The following is a 26,032-nucleotide window of genomic DNA, read 5'->3' as shown; positions in this document are numbered from 1 at the left end:
TCAAGAAAGCACTCAGTTCTTGTGCTACTATTATGAACCTCCAGTCTACCTTTCCTCACTGACAGACAAGCTTGTTTTTCTAGGTACAAGCCCCTCCAACCTCGACTCCCTTTCTTCTTCTTGTACCTACATCCCATGGATCAGAGTCTGTAACACCAATCACTGACTGGCTCTACTAGCTCTATTCTCAAGTGCTCTGCTTCCTGCTTGTTTGGGAGTGGGGAGATATATTTATAGCCACACTTTCTTTCTCCAATATATTTAGTTGCTTTCTTTTTTTCCTTAATAAAAGTACAGCTTTCACTAGACGATCCCATGTCACCCATAATGTTTGGTGGAATCCTTACATTTCTGTCTCAAAACCCTCTCAAATTCAGGGAGTCAAGAAGGGATCTCCTTGTTTTTTGTCCTCCAGTGCCCTTCCCAACCACTGTTTCATCAGATGAGCCACACCTCACTCATAGTTACTCAACTTCTTCCATAATTCTAACTCCCTCACACCCAAGAGCAATTAGATCATAGCTTTCTTCTGTGTTGTGGCTATTGTAACAATTGTCTATCCTAAAATGTGGATTATCTCTCCAGTTACGGAGCTATATCTACATCTTCAGGTGTAGCAATCAAAAGTTATTTGAAAAAAAATATATATGTATATATATATATAAATATATATATACATATATATATATATATTCCATCCAGTCTCTCCTTCTGTCCTTTTGCAAACTTCTGATAAAAGTGGTCTACCCTCAGTTTTCACTTCCTTATTCTCTTTAGCCTACTGCAATACAGCTGCTGACCCAATTACTTAAACTGGGTCAAGACTCAAAACTATTTTTGATAAGGGTACAAATTGTTTTGCCATCACTAAAACAAACAGATACTTTGTTTTTAACTGTGGATCATAGTTGTTGTTGGGCTTTCCTGCCACCTTTGATTTACTAAGACCTCTAATACCTCTAATACCTCTCCTCTTTTTTCTTCTCACTGCTTTGAAGTGACCTCTTTCTCTAATATGTGCTCCTTCTCTAGTAGCACCTTGGATGTGATTTTTGTGTATGTGTGGTTTGGTCTTTTTTTTTTTTTTTTTTTGTGGCCCTGATCATATGGGGACATCATCTCCTTGGGTAGTCTCATGCACTTCCATGGTTTCTGCTTCTGTTGGGTTATACTGATGATATACAAAGTGCAATCACTTCACTATCAGATTGTGATAGTGATATTACCCAGGCTACATTCCTGAGCCTCAGACTCAAATACTGAACCAAATAGTTATCATTTCTACCTGGTTGATTCATACACACCTAAAGCTTTATCCTATCACTACCTCAGTTTAGAAACACCATCTTAGTCCTCTACATCAGAAATGTGAGGATCATTCCAAGAGCAACCCCAGAATAGCACATGAGACAAAACAAAAACAAAAACAAAACAAAACAAAACAAAAAAACAGAAAAAACTCACCAACTTTCCAGAAGAGTAAAAAAGGCAACCATGAGGGCCTAAGAAGTATACACTTCTACACCACAACAGAGTTGAAACCTAAGTGTTCCTGTGAGAAATGCTGTAGGACAAACTTTACAAAGGGACTGCCTGCCGATAAGAATATTTTAAGACTTCTGAAAAGTAGAAGACAAAGAAATGATGCCTTTGGGTTTCTAAGAAAAAATGATTTTCAAGTTAGGACTCTATGTCTAACAAACTATCAATTAAGAGTGAGGGAAGAATACATTTTTTGAGATATTGTGTGTCTGAAAACATCATCTTGCAGATAACTTTCCTAAGAAGTATATACTCTAGAATGTACTCCCTCTTCAAAAAAAGGGGAGGGGGGTGCCCAAGAAGAAGAAAAACACAAAATCTGAGAAAGAGATGCCCAACAAAGGAGAGTAGCTGGCAACAGTCTCAGGATGATATCCGAGCAAAAAGCTCAAAGAAATCCATGCAGATCGAATCAAGAGGATGCAGACCTTCAAGAGGAAAATAAAAATAAATATCATAGTTTATTAGATCTGTCTGACCACATGGAAAATAGTATAGGGAAAGCCTTTTGGACATATGGTTAAGTGAGAACTAAGAATGAACTCAGAGGAAACTAAGCAAATGAAAAAAAAAATAATTCTAAACTTCAAGTGAAAAAAAATCATTTAAGAAAGAAACAACCATATCACACAATCTGATAGACCAGTGAATAATATTGAAATAGTGATATTAAGCAAACACTAAAACACTTAACTAAAAATTGCATGAAGGTTAGAAGAATAAAGAAATAAGATGGGGATAAGAGTGAACTAAAAGCTTATTATTGTAAAATAGTAGATAATGGCTAAGTTAATAAATAATGACATACCAGTAGGATATGATTGAGAATTATGGCAGAAAATATCAGAGGAAACAGCATAGGGAAATGTAGAGGGAAGAGGGGAGGGCAAGGCAGGAAGCTGCTGCTTTTTGTTATAAGCCTTGTGCGAATAATTGAATTTTTTCAAATATGTCTACACTTAAAACTGAGAGATAAAATTAACAAAAAATGGAATGAACTAGAGAGGAAGTATATGCTTGAAAAAATACAAGGGTAACAATAGCTGGCAATACTTTTCTAAACTAACTTGACTACTATGTATCCTCTGCAATTTGTTACTTAGTAGAACACCAACCAACAATGATTCACTTAGAAATAAGTAACAAAAATAGAAATAAACATTGATATTCTGAGAGTATGATGCTTACAAACCTCTCAATTCTAAACCCTATAAGTATTTCCCAATATTTTCTTCTTGTTAATGTTTCAATTTTAATGTTTATTTCCTTAATTCTTTTGCAATTTTTCTGTTTGATGACCTGAGGCAGAAATTCAGAAATCTGTATCTACTTCCCGCAGAACCTCATTATCCTAAGGTTAACTTCCCTTCTGAATTCTAGGACCTTGCTTCATCATTTCAAAACGTCTTCATTTTGCTGCTCTATCATTGTCAATTTTTTAGATTGCTAGATTTATTTATCCAGTGAAAAACTGCAAACAGAAAACTTTAACAGTAGTGTTTTGCTTCTAAGCTGTAACCTAAATGTCTTTTCTAGAATGGAATTAAGAAATAATTATTTTTAAAATGCTGGTACCTTTCTAACTTTTATCTTTTTTTTTAATATTAGCTAGCTATATAGCTGTCTCTCTTTTTTTTTTTCTAAATTATCAACTACTAGTGGGGAAGCAGGATATCTCACCCTTCACTCAATGTCCTTTAAATCTTATAATTAGCTAAATTTATTCTGTTATCATATGCTAAACATTATACTTGATATAAACTATCAAGTTCTGGATCCTGACATTTAGTTTTCTTTAAAATTAGATTTTTAAATTTTTTGTCAAAATAGTACTAGAGTAGCTAGTTACTGCTTTAAAAAATATAAAAATTACTGAGGTATGCATTTCCTCATACTGCTAGTACATTTTGACCTTGAACTACGTATTAGATTATGGAGGGGAAATGCCATTGTCTTAAATCAATATAATATTTACCAACTGCAGATTTAGCAAACCAATAAAGACATTTATCACTATTTAACCTCTTACATGCCTTCCTTATTATTTGGCATTTCCATTAAAATACTGCAATGCAAGATAATTTATGGAGTTTATACAATTATTTCAATGCTGAATAACTGTGTGCACACGTGATCTGGGAGGACAGGGAAGGGATGCTAACCCCTACCTCCAAGGATTTACATTAGGAACTTAAATCCTATAATCCATTAAAACAGAATCTCACATTTTCTGTAGGCACTGTGTATGAAATGCCTTTTACCATTATGAAAATGTAAAATGTCCTATGCAAATGCATACCCAAACTGTAGAGGTTGCTTTTAAAATGAGGTTGAAATGCTGTAAGCCTACATCTGAGAACATGGGTTAGCCACTTAAAATAGCAGAGTTGATAAAAATACATATTTCAAATAAAGTTGAGAGGTTTGGAATATTATCTTAATTTATTCCTATCTAACCAGGAACAAATGGGATGCAACTAAAGGGAAGAAAGAGAGATAAGTTGCATGAGTTTTGAAAAAAAAAATGAAACCTCCATTATATGTTTGTAAATAAGAATAGAAATTAAAAGGTCTTTAACACAGATTTTAAAAGTATGTATGTCAAACTACAAGATCCTGTTTCTCCAGAGACATAACTGGAGGATTCTGAGAACCTTCAGAAACAAAAGCAGCTCAGTTTTAAGGGCAGATTTGGAGGTACAAAGGTACCTTTTTTCTTTTGGTTATACCAGATAGGTGACTTACAATTGAAATGTTAGAAACAATGATTTCTCTGGTTCTTATTTTTAATGAGCTTATATTTTAAGTTCTTTAAATAACTAACTACCTCTCTTACCAATATGCAGCCTCGTTTTCAGCTATCATTGAATACGTGAAATGAAAATCAACTTTAAAAGGGTTAACTCTACATTTCAGGCTGTAAAAAATAACATGGTCTATGACACTTCTAGTTACTCAAACACCCTCATATAAGAAAAGAAAGAAAGAAAAGAAAAGAAAAAATACAGTAATTGTTGCAATGTCTTTAACTATCTCCAACTTCTGCTTTTCTCTCCCTTTCTCTATTTATTAAACTTATTTTCTGATCTTGTATTGCCTTTTCCATCCTATACTCTCCTCCTGGTGGATTCTTGACTGTGAGTAACTCAAAGTCAAGAGTCTTCTGGCCTAGTTTCTCTTACTTTTTTTAGATCTATCTTGAAAACCATGTCACATGTTCTCTTTTTATTTTTAACTTGATTTCAATACCTTCAAATCAAAGGATTTTTATTAATTCGGGAATTTTTCCTCAAAATACTCATGATATTATTTCTATGTAAAGACTACAAACAAACAAAAACTTGATGAATTATTTTGTAAGGTTATATTTTCATAACATCTAAAAATAATCCCCAGTCACTTTGGGAACCGTTTTAGTGGGTTAAATAATATACAATAAGGTTTGGCAACTTTCTGGAAGTAGAATGTAAAATCTACATCTATTTATGCTAATCTTGGGTTTTATGTGCCAATAATAATCTTACTCTTTCAAAACTGGTATAGATGCAAATTTCCACACCACAGTATTACCAGAGGGATTAAAATATATTTTCATTGCAAATATGCTAATGTTTCTGTTTAGGAGACTGTGTGACCAGAATTAGGAGTGTGACCTTGTGGTCTCACCCAGATGGGTTGATGCTATTTGGGGGAGGAAGTAGAGGAGCTGTGGAAAACTGTGGACCATTAAAAGAAATTGCTATTTGAAAAGTAGAAAGCTGCATACTCCTTGGGAAAAAGCTGTGTTTATTTTACACATACTACATGTTTAGCTACTGTGCTAAATACAATATTTATATGATCACATTGACTTCTCACAACAAATGAAGAAAAACCAAGATCTGAAATACTAATTAGCCTGCCACAGACCTGAAAGTAGTTGTTATCTTCCTCCTTGACATTTTCTGCAGACATATAACTTCAGAATATATACACTATGTCCCTCCTCCACTTCTGATTAAAAATCTGCAAGGTTAATGCAGCTATAATTTTTATTGGCCTCAGTCTATAACTATGTTGCCATTCAGAACAGATGATGAATAAACCAGTTGCAAAAATTCTTTTTCTTTTTAAGATTTTATTTATTTATTAGAGAGAGAGAGAGAGAGAACAAGCACAAGTAGGCAGAGCAGTAGAGGGAGAAGAATATGCATACTCCCCGCTGAGCAGGGATTTCCCAATGCAGGGCTCAATCCCAGGATCAATCTGGGATCATGATCTGAGCTGAAGGCAGACACTTAACTGACTGACCCACACAGGCACCCCTCAAAAAAATCGGTAATACTATTTTTACTTAAGTTTATCCATATCTGATAAAGGCAATAAAAAATGAGATGATTTAAGTGCCTTATGAAGTAGAAGTTCTCTCACACAGACACAAAATCAATTTATAAAAGCTCATTCATCATTTACAAAATTATCTCTTTTCAACCTTCATTTTCATATATTGCAAGTTATTAACTTTAGAAAACTTGCCTCACCCATAGCCCATGTTAGGGCAGCCCATGTCACCTGTCTAGGAGTCAATCAGATTCATCTTTTGAGAATTTGCAATAATCACAACAGAGAAAATTCAAATGTGAGCTTTTATTGGTAGGTCAATATGATAAACATTGTAAAGTAACAATAATATCAAGTAATTTTATTATGCTTATTCTGTGCAAGGCACTGTTCTACTATTCTCATTTTAGAAATACGGAAACAGAGGTACAGAAAGTTTCAATAATATTCCCCACATTAAACAACTTTGAAACAAAAAGGTAAACCTGGATTTGTTGAATACTCCACTATCCACCTGGCCAGGGGTGGGGACCCTGTACTTTCACCTGCTTCTTCTCCTTTCACCACCCCTCCGAGGCTGCTTACCTTTACTTGGACTCCAGAGGACTCTGGGAATCTCTTTGGAGGTGTGACTTAATTTAAGGTAGTTCTCTGTAATGTATAACCAAATGAGTCTTCTAATAACTATTTTTAAAGCAGATTTGTAATTTGCCTTATGAAATATGTATATAGATAAAGTCACCTAGAACAGTTTCATTTTCTCTTAATTTCATTTACCCATAAAAAATCTTTTTCTGGCATACCTGGGTGGCTCAGCACTTGAGCATCTGCCTTCAGCTTGGGTCATGATCCCAGGATTCGGGATCAAGTCCCACATGGGGCTCCTGCAAAGAGCCTGCTGCTTCTCCCTCTGCTTGTATTTCCCTCTCTGTGTGTGTGTGTCTCTCATGAATAAATATATCTTGTTTTAAAAAATATTTTTCTCCCTCTGTAAATGATTTTAGATTATTTTTGTTCAACTGTTTTTCTGGAATCTACCGTCCTAAAAGCATAGTTTCTAAAACCATACAACCCTAATGGAGTCATGATACTACAGTTAAATATACCTGCTAGCTTAAATTAACCCCTACTATTTCTACTTTCTATTTTCTAAAATACAGAACAGTGGTCAAAATAGCCTAATCTGTCTTTCTTGCATTATCTTCACCCTCTCTACCCCCCCTCCTAAGAACATAACCATCAGCTTCCCCAATGATAATATGGCGATTTCATTATTCTCCTTTAAACTTCTTTAGGAGTTTAGGAGTTTTAACTTTTATCAAGTTGGAGAATGTAGCTTCTGGAAAGACTTTAGTCGACACAAGGCCAAATAGATTTTTGAATATTGGAATGGAGAAGATCTTCCCAACTCTGCACAATAGGGTGAGTTTCTATTTTGAACTATTGGGACTTCATCAAGATAAGAAGCTTTTGCACAGCAAAGGATACAGTCAACAAAACTAAAAGACAACCTACAGAATGGGAGAAGATATTTGCAAATGACGTATCAGATAAAGGGCTAGTTTCTAAGATCTATAAAGCACTTATTAAACTCAACAGCAAAGAAACAAACAATCCAATCATGAAATGGGCAAAAGACATGAACAGAAATCTCACAGAGGAAGACACAGACATGGCCAACATGCATATGAGAAAATGCTCTGCATCACTTGCCATCAGGGAAATACAAATCAAAACCACAATGAGATACCACCTCACGCCAGTGAGAATGGGGCAAATTAACAAGGCAGGAAACCACAAATGTTGGAGAGGATGCGGAGAAAAGGGAACCCTCTTACACTGTTGGTGGGAATGTGAACTGGTGCAGCCACTCTAGAGAACTGTGTGGAGGTTCCTCAAAGAGTTAAAAATAGACCCACCCTACGACCCAGCAATTGCACTGTTGGGGACTTACCCCAAAGATACAGATGCAATGAAACGCCGGGACACCTGCACCCCGATGTTTCTAGCAGCAATGTCCACAATAGCCAAACTGTGGAAGGAGCCTCGGTGTCCATCGAAAGATGAGTGGATAAAGAAGATGTGGTTTATGTATACAATGGACTATTACTCAGCCATTAGAAGTGACGAATACCCACCATTTGCTTCAACGTGGATGGAACTGGAGGGTATTATGCTGAATGAAATGAGTCAATCAGAGAAGGAAAAACATTATAGGGTCTCATTCATTTGGGGAATATAAATAATAGTGAAAGGGAATAGAAGGGAAGGGAGAAGAAATGGGTAGGAAATATCAGTAAGTGAGACAGAACAGAAAGACTCCTAACTCTGGGAAACTAACTAGTGGTGTTGGAAGGGGAGGAGGGCGGGGGGTGGGAGTGAATGGGTGACGGGCACTGAGGGGGGGCACTTGACAGGATGAGCATTGGGTGTTATTCTGTATGTTGGCAAATTGAACACCAATAAAAAATAAATTTATTATTTAAAAAAAAAAAAGAAAACAAAACTTTGCAAAAGGGTAGTAATTCTGTGATGCATTCTTTGCCCTTTACAATTATCAACCAAAATTGAAAGGAAACATACCAAACTCTGAGAGAGAAGGTCCTGAAGTCCTCCTATTCAGAATACACAAAAGCTAACAAAAATGCTCAGGAGAGACTAACAGGAATAACTTTCTATAAGTGACAAAAGCCAGCAAATCTGCACCAGATGTCATAGGCACCCACATTATTGAAAATCAATGGATTTTATAAAAATTTAAATAATGCAGCCACAGAGAAAATCCCTTTGTACAAAGAAAAGTGCCACATCTAAACTTTACAACCTCGCCTGAATTAAAGGTATGGAAAATGGAGTCTAACACTGAGTCTAGGAAGCCTTCCTCCTATGAGCCTCCAACTGCTAAACGTTCTAGCAGGATTTGAAGTAGTTAACTAGAAATCCAAATTGGAAATAACAAACTCCAACTTTGTTTTACTTTATCAATATTGTTAAGAGAATGATGTAATTGTTTGGGGGTTTTGCAAAGACATTCCATGTCACTTCAGTTTTAATACCAGGCTGGAGCCTGCCTGGTCTGCCAGCATAAGCCAGATAAACACAGACCTGTAGTCTTTCTATTCATCTCCGGATAGTTACTCAGAAAGATTCTGGAAAATATGCCTATTATGAACTAAACATTTCACTTTTCATTTTATCCATGTGCCAGAAGTCCATTCCTTGGATAAACACTTTACAAACTGACACTCTAAAAGTCACTAAACATGATAAAGTATGTGTGCATCATTTCAGGACTGATTAAATATTTTCTCTCCCATGACAAATGAACAGTTACATACTATATGAAAAGATTGGAACCAACATTCCTTTTCTTTCTTTCCTTTATTTTGTCTCTATTTTGCACGAAAGATTAATTTTCCATTTCAACTCATTCGTTATGCAATCTTGGCTTTGGTAAAATACCACTCAAGCAATATTACACGCAGAAATAGTATTTATTTTTTTAAACATGTGATTGAAAATTCTTTCACAAATGTGCTTTCTTCCCCTACTATTTCTCAGCTTTTATTACTGGTTGTTTCCAATTGCCTTTGTTATTATTTATATTAAATGGAGGAGAGAGGGGAACTAGTATATTCAATTTAAAAATAAAAAAATATTAGTAGTATGAGGTACATTAAGTGTATGTTAAAATTATACAGTCATTCTTCATCACATCAAAATGCCAAACTGAAGCACATTAATTTATTAGTTCTGAAGTATGATTATAATCATTGCTTTTCTAGTTAAATTTACTGTTATCTCACTTATGATTAGAAGATTAGTTACATTCTACTCTTTTTCCTGTCTTTAGCTCCTGGGATAGCATTGGGGACTTTCATTCTGAAATACATTTTAAAAACAGAACTTTACATAAAAATTTCAGTAGGATATATGTCCTGTTGAAAAATATAAACATATTTGAATCAAATTTTTTCATTTGTAAAAAAAATCACATACTTTCTTAAAAAATAAAATATTTCCTTTTAAAATAAAGAAGTGCTACAAACAAGTTACTTTGTTTACTATTATCCACATAAGGTGTCACAAGTTAATTATATCTTTCTCACCTTTTTTTTACTTTATCTGGAACTCCATATAAATTAACTGACAAAGGTAAACTATCTAACATAATAGTTATAATCCAAATTTTATTTTTGATCATTTGTATCTGCTTTATTGATGCCAGAATAATAAATTTAGTGAAACTACAGGAACTGGTAGCTGAAACAAATTGTTTCTAAAATCTGCTCTTTTTCTATTTCAAAAGCCAGTTTCACCATAAAATATGTATTTTACCAGTGGAACATAATAGTAAAAATTCTAAGAAAAAATTCAAGCTAGTCACAATTTACAAAAAAAGGATCTCTGAGTATTAGAAACCAATCTTATAACTCCCACTCTCATTATTCTTTAAGTAGAGATTTAAAGGAATGGCCACTTATTAGACAAATCCAGAATCTCTACATTCTCTGCTTGTGAGCTGAGACAGACACTGAGTAATTCTGTGGGAAAATAAAAACAACATATTTGGTCTGGTAATATTTTTCCACAATTGAAGAGAGCGCTTATGTTAATTAAAAATAAAATAAAAGCAGAAGCTGAAATAAACACATACAGTATGTATGCAGCCAATCTCAACAAGATTCTGCTGAAACCCATCTTGTAATACAATACGATAGTTTGGCTTGCCCAGTGAAATCATCTGAAGATGAGAGTGTTCATCCATTTGTATTTGGGTTTTGGGTAATGTTCAAGAATCATCTACTCAGTTGTTTTACTTTCTGAGAGAATTGAAGAGTTCAAACTATTTATTCAAAAGCCATACATTTTTGTTATGTGAAATAGGAACACAGTCCTACTTCTCAGATTCATAGCAAAAATGTGTGAGTAAACAAAAAAATTAGCATATAAAACTATGTTAACAAATGGCACATGAAAAAAAGTCTGATTTGCTTTAAAAAATTTACGAACCATTGTTTCTTTTGAATATTTTTATTTATTAAGGAAATTATAAAATGACCTAAAAACCCCATAATATTCCATTATAGAAAAAATTCTAATTAGTATCTTGATAAAAGTTCACTTAAACATTAAACTAAGAGCCCAGACTTCTTTTTTTCTTTGTAAGTACTCAAATATAAAGATGAATTAGTATACAATTCCTTTCAAAGCATGCTGATTCAGTTTGCCTAGTTCACGAACCATTCTCATGAATACACTTTTCTAGTAAAAGCCTCTTACTGGCCTCACTTGAGGGAACTTGAGGAAACTTTGTATATTGCAAAGAACAAGCAAGGTATTCTGTTCCTACAGCCCTAGAACACAGAAGGAAGAATTGGGTTATATACCTTTTACAAACAAGGAAGCTGAGGTCCAGGCACTGGTGGTTTTTCCAACTGCAATTGTAAGGTAGAACTGTCAGGACCCTGTCCACCACACTGGTTTGCCTTCTTTCATAGTAACTGCAGTGAGTGTGTGGAATGCTAAATTGCCTCAAAAACTTTGAGAAACAGAAAAGTTCTATCACAATATGATCTTCAGGACACTTAGAGCCCAACTCAGTTATCACAATTATTTCTAAATGATTCTCAACTAGTTCTAAAAATAAAAGCATATACATTTGTCACTGATTGTCACAGGGCCTCCTGTGATAGGGTACAAAGTAAAACTAAAATGTCTTATGAAAAAAAAAATGTCTTATGTTGTAATAGCATCGCAGAAATAAAAACAGCACCTCACAAAGAAATTCCTCTGATGAAGATGCTTCCAATATATTCATACAACCAAGCTTTACTGTATATTCACTGCCTCAAGGTCAGGAAAATGAAAAAGTTCAGCTTTGTTGGTACTTAGACATGCAGACCAAGTAGAATTAGTGTGTTTATATACCATCTTACCTCCAAAATGGATTGCAGCTGGCTTAATAATATGACACATAGAACATAATAATAACCTGTAATAAACAGAAAATAAAGGAAGAATGGGAGACTGAGAAGCTCTCTGCTCAAATACATATTCCTGGCTCTCCTCTCCTTCAGAGCCTTGCCTAGGCAACTCAAAGAGATCAAACAAAATATAGAGTTGGCATTTCATTTTAAATTTAGGGTTTTTTTGGGGGGGGTGGGAGTGGGGGATAGCCTAGGTAGAGGGATTTCTTCACAAAGAAACACAAGTACAAAGAAACTGTAAAAGCCTGAGGCCTTGTGTTCCCAAGAAGTTTATACTGGTAGAGAGAGCCCTTGGAGCTAGGAATGAGAAGGGGGGAGGCTAACCAGATGGCCAAGGCCTCATAGCTGGGAAGGAGACCCAAGACTTGAGAATTTCAGTCGAACTCACCATTCCCTCAGCTGCAGGAGAGGAGGCAGCCAACCTGGCTGAGTGAAACCCCCTTAGCATGTCAGGAAGAAGCGCTTTTGACTGCTTTCATACAGTTCTAGGAGAAGCCATGAATTCCACAGAGTCTCGTATATTCCAGACTGCCAGGCATGTGTGTGATTTTATTTTAAGCTTAGCTTCCTAAAACCTGCCCCTGGCTCAGAAGAGCTATCATCAGCAAAGGACTGGTCAGAGGTTACACTGAAGCCCCTAGCGCCTGAGAGGCTTCTATCATTTGCTGATGGGTCTGAATACATCCTGGAGAATGTTCTCAAGTCAGCTCTACACCCTCGTCTGATGGCTCATGAGGAAGTGCCACCTGGGAAACTTACACACAGCCTTCCCCACCCTCGGGTGGACTGCAATCCCAGGATGATCCTATCTCCTTCCTGATTCTGTCTGTTAAATCATTTTGCTTGTTGCTCCTTGTATCCAGGAGCTGTGAGTGGCCTCTTAATTACTTTACACTAAGACCTCCATTGTTTCAACAAACATTTAGCCATGGAATTCTCCTCTGTCCCAAATACAGTCAGTCTTCTCAGATAGAGCTGCAGATCTCTGGGCAGGACCTCTGTGTCTCTGCACAAGAGCTAAAGCTGGAGATGAGAAAGTGGCCCACTTGTCCTAAAGTGAGACTTCTGTTCTACAAGCAGGAGCTGAGATGGGTAGCCCCTACTCATCTTGGCTTGCACTTCTTGGTGTATACAGAACCCTCATCCTAACAGGCAGCTGGAGCAAAAAATTGGGGGCCCAATATTCTTCATTTGCCACCCTAGGGAGAGAGCTTACACCTTGCAGATGGGGGCTGGGTTAAGGAAAGGAGCCCCTCCTCTCTACATCATTCATCTAGAATAGAACTTCTACAGTACGCTGCAGCTAGCAGGATGAGCAATGTTGGCAGTCTGCTGATCCTAGGGTGAAATAATAGACTGGTACCTAGGACAGACTACCTGCTTGGATTAGAGTTCTGAGAGCAGTTTCCATAAGATCAAACCTTGAAAAGAATGGGTTGTGGCTTAAATGCCACAGACTCGCACTGTTCTTGACAAGATTTAGTAGATTGTCTTAAATGAATGATTCTCCATTTGCTGGATGAACATTTTCTCGAGCTGTTAAATGATTGTTTTAGATTATTTTCTCCAGTTAACTGTTCATTTTTTGGGATGGGAGTTCATTCTGGAAGTCAGTCTCCTAAGCTCAAGTATTTTATCTTATTTTCAAGTATTTTAGTAAAATCTATATGACAAAGGAGTTCTATATATATATTTATATTATATATATATATTACAATTTTTATTATATATATATATATATTTACAATCTAGGTATTGTTTCTCTTATTTCACAGATAAGGACAAAGATTCAAAAGTTATGATAAATCCTTGAAGCCACAGCACCAGCACTTTGGGGTAAGTGCAGATACACAGAAGTGATACCAAAATCTATGTTCTATAACCATATGAGGCTGCCCAATGTCTGATCCAGTGGAGACAGTAAAGAACATAAACCAAACAAATAAATACAAGGACTGAGTCTGAAATCTGTCTGTGGTTTCTATTACTACCACAAAATTTTTCTTATCTCTAATTAAGATAATGTGAATATAATATAGCAATTAACATCTACTGATCATTTACTAAAAACTAAGCATCTGGCAAATATTAGCTAACTCAATTCTCACCTACAGAAGTAGGTACTATTAAAGTATTGGCCCAAAATCACAGAGCTAACACGTGAAAGGCATGATTTGGACTACAAGGCCATGAGGCCGGGGCCTTCCTGAATAGAATTACTACTGATTGCTGACCTGGTCATGTGAGATTGCTACAAACATGGAACAAAGATTTATTTCTTTGAGAAATGCTATTTTTATTTTTTTAAAGATTCATGTATTTATTTGGAATAGAGAGAGGGGAGCAAGGGGAGGGGCACAGGGAGAGAATCCTCAAGTAGATACCCCAGTGAGTGGAGTCCAACACAGGGACTCACTCCCATGACCCATGAGATAATGACCTGAATCTAAAACAAGAGTTGGACACTTAATGGACTCAGCCACCTGAGCATCCTTTTATTTTTATTTTTGAATTTCATAATTGTTTAATTATAAAAAAAAAATGGCTTTTTCCTAACAGTTGGCCATTAGGCTGTTTTTCTTTCATGCAACTAACTGAAAATTCTGTTACAATGTAAGGACATTTTTCTTCTTATTCTGGTATAGTTGATGTACAATGTTGTATTAGTCAAGTGGACAATATAGTGATTCAGAAATGCCAAACTCAGGGCTCATTTTGGTAAGTGTTCTGTTAATCCTCCTCACCTGTTTCACCCATCCACTGACCCGTCTCCCCTCTGGAAACCATCAGTTTTTTTTTATAGTTCAGAGTATGTTTTTTGACTAGTCTCTTTTTTATTTGTTTTGTTGCATAATTCTACATATGAGTAAAATCATACAGTATTTGTCTTCCTTTGACTGACATTTCACTATGCATTATTATCTCTAGATATATCCACCTTGTTGCAAATGTTAAGATCTCATTCTTATGGTTGAGTAGTATTTCACTGTATATATAGCACATCTTCTTTATCCATTCATCTAGCAATTGGACATGTAGGCTATTTTCATAATGTAGATCTTGTAAATAATGCTGCAATAAATATAGGGGTACATATATCTTTACAAATTAGTATTTTCATATTCTCTGGTAATTGCACAGTAGTGGAATTATTCGATCATATGATAATTCCATTTTTATTTTTTTGATTAACCTCTATAAAAGTTACACTAGTAGCATCCTACCAACAGTGCATGAGGGTTCCTTTTTCTCAGTGTCTCCACCAACGCTTCTTATTCCAGTATTTTTATTTGTTTTTTATTTTGGCCACTGTGACAATTATAAAGTGATATATCATGCTGGTTTGGATTTGCATTTCCTTGATGATGAGCGATGTTGAGCATCTTTTCACTTGTCTATTGGTCATCTGGATATTTAATTGGAGAAATGCATGTTGAGGTCTTCTGCTTTTTAATTAGGTGTGTGTGTGTGTGTGTGTGTTGAGTTGTATCAATTCTTTATATATTTTGACACTCTTTATTGGATAGGTCATTTGCAAATATCTTCTCCCATTCATTAGGCTGGCTTTCAGTCTTATTGAATCTTTACTGTGTAAAAGTTTTTATTTTGGTTTATTCTTTTTTTTTAATTTATTTTTTATTGGTGTTCAATTTACCAACATACAGAATAACCCCCAGTGCCCGTCACCCATTCACTCCCACCCCCCGCCCTCCTCCCCTTCTACCACCCCTAATTCGTTTCCCAGAGTTAGCAGTCTTTACGTTCTGTCTCCCTTTCTGATATTTCCCACACATTTCTTCTCCCTTCCCTTATATTCCCTTTCACTATTATTTATATTCCTCAAATGAATGAGACCATATAATGTTTTTCCTTCTCTGATTGACTCATTTCATTCAGCATAATACCCTCCAGTTCCATCCACATTGAAGCAAATGGTGGGTATTTGTCATTTCTAATGGCTGAGTAATATTCCATTGTATACATAAACCACATCTTCTTTATCCACTCATCTTTCGATGGACACCGAGGCTCCTTCCACAGTTTGGCTATTGTGGCCATTGCTGCTAGAAACATCGGGGTGCAGGTGTCCCAGCATTTCATTGCATCTGTATCTTTGGGGTAAATCCCAACAGTGCAATTGCTGGGTCATAGGGCGGGTATATTTTTAACTCTTTGAGGAACCTCCACACAGTTTTCCAGAGTGGCTGCACCAGTTCACATTCCCACCAACAGTGTAAGAGGGTTCCCTTTTCTCCGCATCCTCTCCAACATTTGTGGTTTCCTGCCTTGTTAATTTGCCCCATTCTCACTGGCGTGAGGTGGTATCTCATTGTGGTTTTGATTTGTATTTCCCTGATGGCAAGTGATGCAGAGCATTTTCTCATGTGCTTGTTGGCCATGTCTGTGTCTTCCTCTGTGAGATTTCTGTTCATGTCTTTTGCCCATTTCATGATTGGATTGTTGGTTTCTTTGCTGTTGAGTTTAATAAGTGCTTTATAGATCTTGGAAACTAGCCCTTTATCTGATATGTCATTTGCAAATATCTTCTCCCATTCTGTAGGTTGTCTTTGAGTTTTGTTGACTGTATCCTTTGCTGTGCAAAAGCTTCTTATCTTGATGAAGTCCCAATAGTTCATTTTTGCTTTTGTTTCTTTTGCCTTCGTGGATGTATCTTGCAAGATGTTACTGTGGCCGAGTTCAAAAAGGGTGTTGCCTGTGTTCTCCTCTAGGATTTTGATGGAATCTTGTCTCACATTTAGATCTTTCATCCATTTTGAGTTTATCTTTGTGTATGGTGCAAGAGAGTGGTCTAGTTTCATTCTTCTGCATGTGGATGTCCAATTTTCCCAGCACCATTTATTGAAGAGACTGTCTTTCTTCCAATGGATAGTCTTTCCTCCTTTATCGAATATTAGTTGACCATAAAGTTCAGGGTCCACTTCTGGGTTCTCTATTCTGTTCCATTGATCTATGTGTCTGTTTCTGTGCCAGTACCACACTGTCTTGATTACCACAGCTTTGTAGAACAACCTGAAATCTGGCATTGTGATGCCCCCGGATATGGTTTTCTTTTTTAAAATTCCCCTGGCTATTTGGGGTCTTTTCTGATTCCACACAAATCTTAAAATAATTTGGTTTATTCTCAACAGTCCATTTTTGCTTTTGATTCCCTCGCCTCAGGAGACTTATCTGGAAAAATGTTGCTTCGGCTAATGTCAGAAAAATTACTGCTTGTGTTCTCTTCTAGGATTTTTATGCTTTCAGGTCTCATACTGAGGTTCACAATCCATTTTGAGCTTATTTTTGTGTATGGTGTAAGAAAGTGCTCCAGTTCCATTCTCTTCCATGTAGCTTTCCAGGTTTCCAAGCACCTATTTGCTGAAGAGATTGACTTTTTCTCATTATACAATCTCAACTTTGTCAAAGATTAATTAACCATATAATTGTGGGTTTTATTTCTGGGCTCTCTTTTCTGTTCCATTGATCTATGTGTCTATTTTTGTGCCAGCACCATACTACTATGATTACTACATTCTTTTAGTGTATTTTGAAATCTGGGACTGTGATATCTCCAGTTGTGTTCTTTTTCAAGACTGCTTTGGCTATTTAGGGACTTTTGGTATTCCATACAAATTTTATTATTATTTGTTTTCATTCTATGAAAAATTCTGTTGGTATTTTGATAGGCATTTCAGTAAATCTGTAGATTGCTCTGAGGAGTACAGATATTTTAACAATATTTGTTCTTCCAATCCATGAGCATGGAATATCTTTCCATTTGTTTCTCTTGTCTGCAATTTCTTTCATCAATGCTTCATAATTTTCAGAGAATAGAATTTCACCTCCTTGGTTAAGTTTATTCCTAGTTATTTTATCACTTTTGGTGCAATTGTAAAAGGGACTGTTAATTTCTCTTTCTGCTGCTTCATTATTAGTGTATAGAAATGAGATGGATTTCTGTACATTGGTTTGTGTCCTGTAAGTTTATGGAACTTATTTATCAGTTTTATTATTATTTTTAAAAAATATTCTATTTATTTAATAGAGAGAGAGAGAGAGAGAGAGAAGAGAGAGGCAGAGGGAGCAGGCTCCATGCAGGAAGCCTGATGTGGGACTTGATCCCCGGTCCCCAGGATCACACCCTGGGCTGAGGGCGGTGCTAAACCGCTGAGCCACCGGAGTTGCCCTTATTTATCAGTTTTAGTAGTTTTTTGGTGGAGTGTTGCAGGTTTCCACATACAGTAACAGTCACCGCAAATAGTGAATGCCTTACTTTTTCCTTATTGATTTAGATCACTTTTATTAATTTTTCTTGACTTATTTCTGTGGCTAGAACTTCCAGTACTATGTTGAGTAAGAGTGGGCATCCTTGTCTTGTTCTCATTCTTGTTCTTAGGGGGAAAGCCCTCAGTTTTCACCATTGAGTATGATGTTTCCTGTGGGTCTTTCATTAATGGCCTTTACTATGTTGAAGTATGTTCCCTCTAAAACTACTTTCTTGAAGTTTTATTATAAATGGATATTTTACTTTGTCAAATGTTATATCTGGGCCTATTAAAAAGATCATATGCTTTCTCTTGTTGATACAATGTATCATTTTGATTGATTTGTGAACATTGAATGACTCTTGTACCCCAGCAATAAATCCAACTTGATTGTGAGTGATTTTTAAACATATTGGATGCAGTTTGTTGAAATTTTGTTGAGGATTTTTGCACCTATGTTCATCAGAGATATGGGCCTATAGTTCTCTTTTTCTATAATGTCTTTATGTGATTCTGCTATCAGGGTAATGCTGGCCTCAAAGAGTAAATTTGGAAACTTTCCTTCCTTTTCAATTTTTGGAATAATTTGAGAAGAATAGGTATTAACACTTCTTTAAATGTTCAACAGAATTTGCCTGTGAAGCCATGTGGTCCTGGACTTTTGTTGGTTGGGAATTATTTGATTCCTGACTCAATTTTACAGCTGGTAATCAGTCTGTTCAAATTTTCTATTTCTTCCTGGTTCAGTTTTGGTATGTTCTATATTTCTAGGCATTTATCCATTTCTTCTAGGTTGTCCAATTCATTGGGATATAATTTTTCTTAATATTCTCTTATAACCCTTTGTATTTCTGTAGTGTCAATGATTACTTCCCTTTCATTTCTTATTTTGTTGTTTTGAATCTTTTTCCTACCTCTCTCTTTTGATGATGAGTCTGACTAAAAGTCTGAGATTTTTCTTGCTTTCTCAGGTAGCACTGTGTTGCTGTAAACTTCCCCCTTTGAAAAGCTTTTGCTACATCCCAAAGGTATTGGATTGCTGTATTTTCATTTTCATTTGTTATCATGTACTTTTTTTATTTCTTCTTTTATTTCCTGATTGACGCATTCATTGTTTAGTAACATATTATTTAACCTCCATGTATTTGTGGTTTTTCCAGAATTTTTCTTGTGGTTGATTTCTACTTTCATAGCACTGTGGTCAGAAAATATGTATGGTATGACCTCGATGTTTTTGAATTTGTCGAGACTTGTTTTGTGGGCTAATATGTGATCTATTCTGGAGAATGTTCCATGTACACTTGAAAAGAATGTGGATTCTGCTGTTTTAGAATGGAATGTTCTGAATATATCCGTTAGACCCATCTGGTCCAGTTTGTCATTCAAAGCTACTACTGTTTCCTCACTGATTTTCTGTTTGATTTGTCCATTGCTGTAAGTGGATGTAATGTCCCCTACTACTATTGTACTACCATCAATTACTTCCTTTATGTTTGTTATTGGCTGCTTTACTTTTTGGCCCCCGTAGTGCTAATATCTGGAGCCACTTTGGGCTTCAGTCTTACCAGGTGTCTGTCAGATTTTCAGTGCACTGAACTTTAGGACACAGTGAAAGCAGGGTGTGTGGTGCCAGAAAGGTCCACCTAGGTGGGAGGTGACCTGCAGCTCCTGGGGACTGAAGCACGCAGGGTTGGAAGGGGGGTATCCACAAAAGTAGGTGGGAGCAGGATGCTCAGTGTTATCAGGATTTGCATGGGTCTACTGTGGAAGGACACCTGGAGCTGACCCAGCATGTCCACAGGAGAATGCCTGGGCTGGGCATGCTCTTATCACATTAGATAGTGAGCATCATGGAATGCTGGCTCCCAGAAGTGCCATGTGTTGAGGCTATGGGGTGGAAGAGTGAAATGGTGCCTGTCAGGTACTTTGTTCCTAAAGAAATCTCCCAAAGATCTCTGCCCCTCCAGCATATGCTCTGATATTGGTAAACAAATCTCCCTCCTATATACCGCAGGTGTTTTCTAAACTGCTGCCTCTATGCTGTACCTCAATAGGGATGTTTTGCTATCTCTTTAAGGATGGAAGATTCAGTTTCCTCTCTGTTTGCCCTGCTGACTCTTAATGTTCCAGGTTTTAAGCCCTGCAGATTTTAAGATGTCTCAAAATTTGACCCCTCTGGTTTTCAAAGCCAAATCTTACAGGGATTCATCTTTCCTGTGTGGGATCTTTGGTGTGAGACTCTGTTTCTCTTCTCTTTCCATGTTGGTGCCGGCAGTGTCCCTCCCTCCTGTGGATCGTCCTATAGGTCCCTCTAGCTCCCAACTGTGTTTCCACCCTTCCTATTCTCTTCAATGTGGCCTCTTCTCTACATTTATCTATAGAGATTCTGTTCTGTCTTTGGATAATTTTCTAGGCTATTTACACTGAGGTGGCTACTATATTGTTGTATCCATAGGACCAGGTGAGCATAGGGCATCCTACTCTGCCATCTTCCCTGGAAGCTGTTGTTGTTTTCACCTGTTTTTGCTTTTCATTGAAATTGGCCAATTCCCCAACAGACACCTGAAAAAATGCTCCACATCACTTGCCATCAGGGAAATGCAAATCAAAACCACAATGAGATACAACCTCACATCAGTCAGAATGGCTAAAATTAACAAGGCAGGAAACAACGAATGTTGGCAAGGATGTGGAGAAATGGGAATCCTCATACACTGTTAGTAGAAATGCAAGCTGGTGCAGCCACTCTGGGAAACAGTATGGAGTTCCTCAAGAAATTAAAAATAGAGCTACCCTTTGACCCAGCAATGGCACTACTAGGTATTTACCCCAAAAATACAAATGTAGTAATCCAAAAGGGTACCTGCACCCCAATGTTTATAGCAGCAGTGTCCACAATAGCCAAACTATGGAAAGAGCTTAGATGTTCATCGACAGATAATTGAATACAGAAGATGTGATACACAATGGAACATTACTCAACCATAAGAAAGAAGAAATTTTACCATTTACATCAACATGGATGGAACTGGATGGTATTATGCTAAGTGAAATAAGTCAATCAGAGAAGGACAATTATCATACGGTTTCACGTATAGGAGGAATATGAGAGGCAATACAGAGGATCATAGGGGAAGAGAGGGAAAATGGAATGGGAAGAAATCAGAAGGAGACAAACCATGAGAGACCCTTAACTGTGGGAAAGAAACTGAGGGTTGCTAGAGAGGAGGGAGGTGGGGAGATGGGGTAACTGGGTGATGAGCATTAAGGAGGGCACAATGATGTGATGAGCACTGGGTGTTATATGCAACTGAATTACTGACCTCTACATCTGAAATAATTGATGCATTATGTGTTGGCTAATTGAATTTAAGTAAAAAGAATTTTTTTAAAAAAAGGAAACTGTTGAATTCTCTTCATTAATTTGTCTAGCACAATATGTCATATTAAATAAACAACAATTAAAAATGTGATATCTGTTCACAGAATATACAGGATCTTGCCTAATAAAGTAATGGTAAAGAACTTCTTTAATCAAAATTTTCCTTCAGGAGTTGTCAGATTTCTTTATAGAATATGATGGTTAATTTGTTATGTGTCAACTTGGCTAAGTATGGTAACCAGTTTTGGGTCAAAAACCAATCTATATGTTGTGAAAATATTTTTAAGATGTGATTAATATTTAAATCAGTAGACTTTTAGAAAAGCAGGTTACCCTCAAAGTGGATGGGCCTCATCCAATCAGCTGAGGGTCTTAGGGAAAAAAAGACCATGGTTATCTTAATAGGAAAAAATTCTGGAATCCTGTCTCCAGAATACTCTCAGACTCGAGACTGTAATATTAACTCCTTTCAGGAATTTCCAACCTGCTATGGGGCCAATTACTTAATCTCTCTCAGTCTCTCTGTAAACACACACACACACACACACACACACGCACACACACACACACCCTACTGGTTCTGTTTTCTGGAGAATACTGACTAATATAGAAAGAAAGGAGAAAAGGAGAAAATTGAGGCAGAGAAGCCAAGAGATTTGTGAGATACTTTTCTATGCACACTCACTCATGATTGCCAAATCTCCATTCTGAAAGTAAAAGTCTATGCAAGGGAAGCGCCAGGCTTCCAACTTAAACTCCACTCTTAAATGTGGAAACTCAATAGTTTTCCATAACCAAACTCTTCACCCTTCTTTCTTGAAATGGGTTTCTGCTATCTTCCCTTCTCTTGTACTTCCACAGTCCTAAATCTCATCCAAAAGAGATGGTACTAAAGCATTCACAATAATTTGGTACTTAACAGATGTATACATCATTCAGAGTCATAAAAATAAGATTCAGAAATTCAATATAATATTAAAGTAAACTATTATTTTCTTTTTCTTTTATGCTTGAAAATAAAAACTGAGCTAATAATTGGTTCTTTCAGATACAACATACTAATAAGTACTTTATAAACCTCTTCTGAGAATAAATTTTTATATTAAAGTAATTTCTCACCATTTATGAGTTTCTGTCAGTGAGTTTTCCTCTGCCTCTTGATCGATTTTAGCTGAAAATGCAAGAAAAGAAAAAGAAATGAGATACATAATAATTATACTATCTTAAGCAAAATATGATCCAAATAATATGAAATATACTTTTATTCATTAATTAATTCTAATGGATTCCAGGGTTTGTTTTAAATATATACATAAATATGGTTAAATAGATTATATTTAATTTTCATTATGTTAAAAATATGTATTAACACACATAAGATATATAATGAATTACAAATTTAAAATTCTAATTCCTTTTTCTCTAATTTCTTTAAGTCAGTCGTATTACCTTGAGAAAACAAAACAGTAGTTAAATTCATATCCACATTAAATGTGTTTGTCAAGGATATAAATGCTAATAATTAGTTAAAAATAATTCTCCCAAGCAAAGGTACAGCAACTAAGTCAAGAAACTAAATAGAAATGGTATGTGACCTTGACCAGTGTTCTCTGCACCAGATCACAAGTGAACAGATCCAAAGACTATTTCTACAGAGGTACAAGATACTAACATTTTCTACTAATTGAAAGTAGGGAGGCAGTAGTATCCTCATTTATTTGCTATCATTTTTGTCTAAAAATAAATGGTAGCCTGACATAAACCAATAGATCACATTTGAGAAAGCAATTATATAACTATTTGAAGTTATTTAAAATAACATAGGAACTCCATCACACAAAATAGGTGTGGCAGTGACTTTTACTTTTTTTGACCAGCAAGCATTCTAGGAATTTATGTATCACTCTAACATGCACACACACCTGACACAAAAGTTCCACAAATGCACTTAGTTCATGCAATACTCTCAAATATTTTTAGTCCATTCTATTAGATTTCAAAGTGTAGTTGTGACCCACTAAATTGATTTCATGCTTCACTAATAGTTTGTCACACACTCTGAAAATCACTGAGCGACAGAACAAAACGTTAAAAAAACTCAAAGAAAACCTAGAACTGCTAGAAGAAGTTGCCTGTTTATAATCACTCTCTTTTGGGTCACACTTGTGACCATTTGGAGAAATGAAGAGAAAGTGGAATAGGGAAAGTTGATTATAAAAATCAGAACTGCATGAAATCAAACCCATGGTCATTTGAGAATTGTCAAAGTGTCTCTATCACTACTTAAAACACAATAGTCCCCCTTGGGCCGGTTAATGTTTTATAACCTCAAAATAATGTTTGTTCAAAGGTCTGTACAGTATCTGCAAAGCCATAATCGAGGGTCACACTGCCACTCTTGGCCAGGATTGTCGAATTTAACTAGGGATCATCTGAGCTGGCAGCAGAGAGCATTGTTTCCCTCTTTTCATTTTTGTACTTTAGTTGTTTACGTGAACTTACAAGTCAGTTGTTAACCATATTAAAAAACAGAATAAGTGTTCCATGATTTTACTTTGAAAAGGTTCTAACATGAGCATATCATCTTATAAAATCTGCTCTGGGCTGCCTAGCTTAATAATGGTTTACTTCAAGAAGCAATTCTAGAGCCATATAAAGTGTATAAGGGGAAACAACATAGCACCATAATGCATGTCATTTTCAGGAAGGACATTCTTCTAATCACCCTCATGTGTATATTTATCCCCTTTTTTTTAAATACAGAGATTAAGACTGAGATTGGAAGAAAAATTTCTGGATTATGTTAGAAGAATCAAATAAATGATTTATGAAATTTAAAACGTGTTAGAATAAGATACTAGAGATCTATGTTCTATTCCTGATTCTTCCACTAACATTAGCTATGTAATCTTAGGCAAATAGATTAATCTGTTAACATATATAAAATATTTAGCATAGTGCCTCCAATAATAAGCAGGGACTAAATATATGTTCTTTGAAAATGTTGGACGTTAAGCTCTTGAAATTCATGAAGTGATATAATATGTAACTATCTATAATTGAATACATCAACTGCTATTCTATTATGTCTCAACTTATATACAGATAAAGAAAGCACACACAGCTTTTCAAAAAGTGTAAGCCCCTAAATTGTGGTGAGTGGAATGAACTGAGTTTCATATGTTCGTAATGATTCCTTTTGATGTGTACTAAAACAGCTCTTGCCTCACTGCATGAGCAAGTTTGGCTGAAAAAAACACTCTAACCCAATGTGGCAAAAGACTGGATCTTACCAAGGGAACTAAACATAAAAACAGACTCTCTTCCCCAACCTAATAGCCATATTACAATCATAAAACCAAATTGGAATAGCAGAGAATACTTTAAAATGCTCTATTATCCATTATTTTTACATGATTTTGAAACTAAGAGGATTTGTGTATCCAGAGTTTAATCAGCTTTGATAAACAGTCAAATGAGAGATCAAAGAAAGTACATCAGAGTACACATTTCAACTGTTGATATAGAGTCAACAATTCAATGAATTAGATTTTCCTTTGTATGGCAATCTTAGAAACAAAAATTTTTGGAAAAGTTGGGGTGCAATTCCGTTTTTAGGAACACTGAGATACCACTTTCAAACATGCTGCTTGTATAAACACTCCATCAATATTTTGTTGTCATGATTCTTTTAAACACTTATGTTAACTTAGTGACAAATGCAGGATTCAGTTTCTTTAGTTAATGAGGATGAAATCTACCAAAGTAAAATAAAATGTAATTAAGTTAGTGAAAATTAAGGTATATTTTAGAAACAAAATAAGAATAACACAGCCATTCATTTAGGGAGTACTCAAGCTAGTCACATGCAGTGACAAAATCTTAGACTGTGTTTTTAAGTCTGAGTAAAAGCTTCTGAGAGGTTGTGGCCATCTGTGTTATATATACATCTTTTTAAGTAAAAGCTAAAGGTGACATAGCAATAAGATTATTTTCTATAAACCAGGTTAATATTTTATTTCTAATTCTTTTATTCCTGACCTACTTTTTCAAAAATATAAATATTGTTTTCAGGTCATTTCTAATGACACAGAGGGCTTTGTGACTAGTTCTGAATGCCAATTTACTTTTAGTAGCCCTTTCCTATATATTTATAACCTACTGTCAATAAACTTTTATAACAAAATATGTAAATTTGATAGATGAGAGATTGAAATGGTTCCACTTTTCTATTTAAAGTAAGATTAATTTTCCCATTCTTTAAAGCATATAACTCATTTCTTTTTTGACCTATCAAATGAGGATGGTGGCCTTCTAGGTTGTTCATGATAATGATAACTATAGAAACATTTTTAAAAGCATTTAAAATAGACCAACATGTCTGAAGCTTGGTTTGGAGTGATGGTCATGTTATCCAATCACCCAAGGCTCCCTGCACCCAGCTGCGCAGGAAACTGGAATTGCTGTGACCCCTAACCGACACCAAGGGCCTCCTTGGTCTCAATCTCTGGGAACTACCTCTCTTGTATCAT

General features: G+C 35.8%; 1 protein-coding gene across 4 annotated transcripts in view; it reads right to left on the bottom strand.

Moving 5' to 3' along the window:
* The window catches only part of FMN2 (formin 2), a 370,601-nt gene that overhangs the window by 53,867 nt on the left and 290,702 nt on the right, over window positions 1-26,032 (bottom strand). For 3 of the 4 annotated variants that reach the window (XM_049112360.1, XM_049112364.1, XM_025430503.3), the window contains one exon: window positions 22,620-22,671. In XM_049112360.1, the coding sequence (XP_048968317.1) occupies window positions 22,620-22,671 (52 nt within the window). Of the gene's footprint in view, window positions 1-11,679; window positions 11,858-22,619; window positions 22,672-26,032 lie in introns of those variants that run through there. The other variant, XM_049112361.1, reaches the window with a different exon arrangement.

The sequence above is a fragment of the Canis lupus genome, chromosome 7 (genome assembly GCF_003254725.2).
Source record: "Canis lupus dingo isolate Sandy chromosome 7, ASM325472v2, whole genome shotgun sequence".
NCBI lineage: Eukaryota > Metazoa > Chordata > Mammalia > Carnivora > Canidae > Canis > Canis lupus.
The sequence above is the reverse complement of the archived record's forward strand: the minus strand, read 5'-3'. Positions and strand labels throughout refer to the sequence as shown.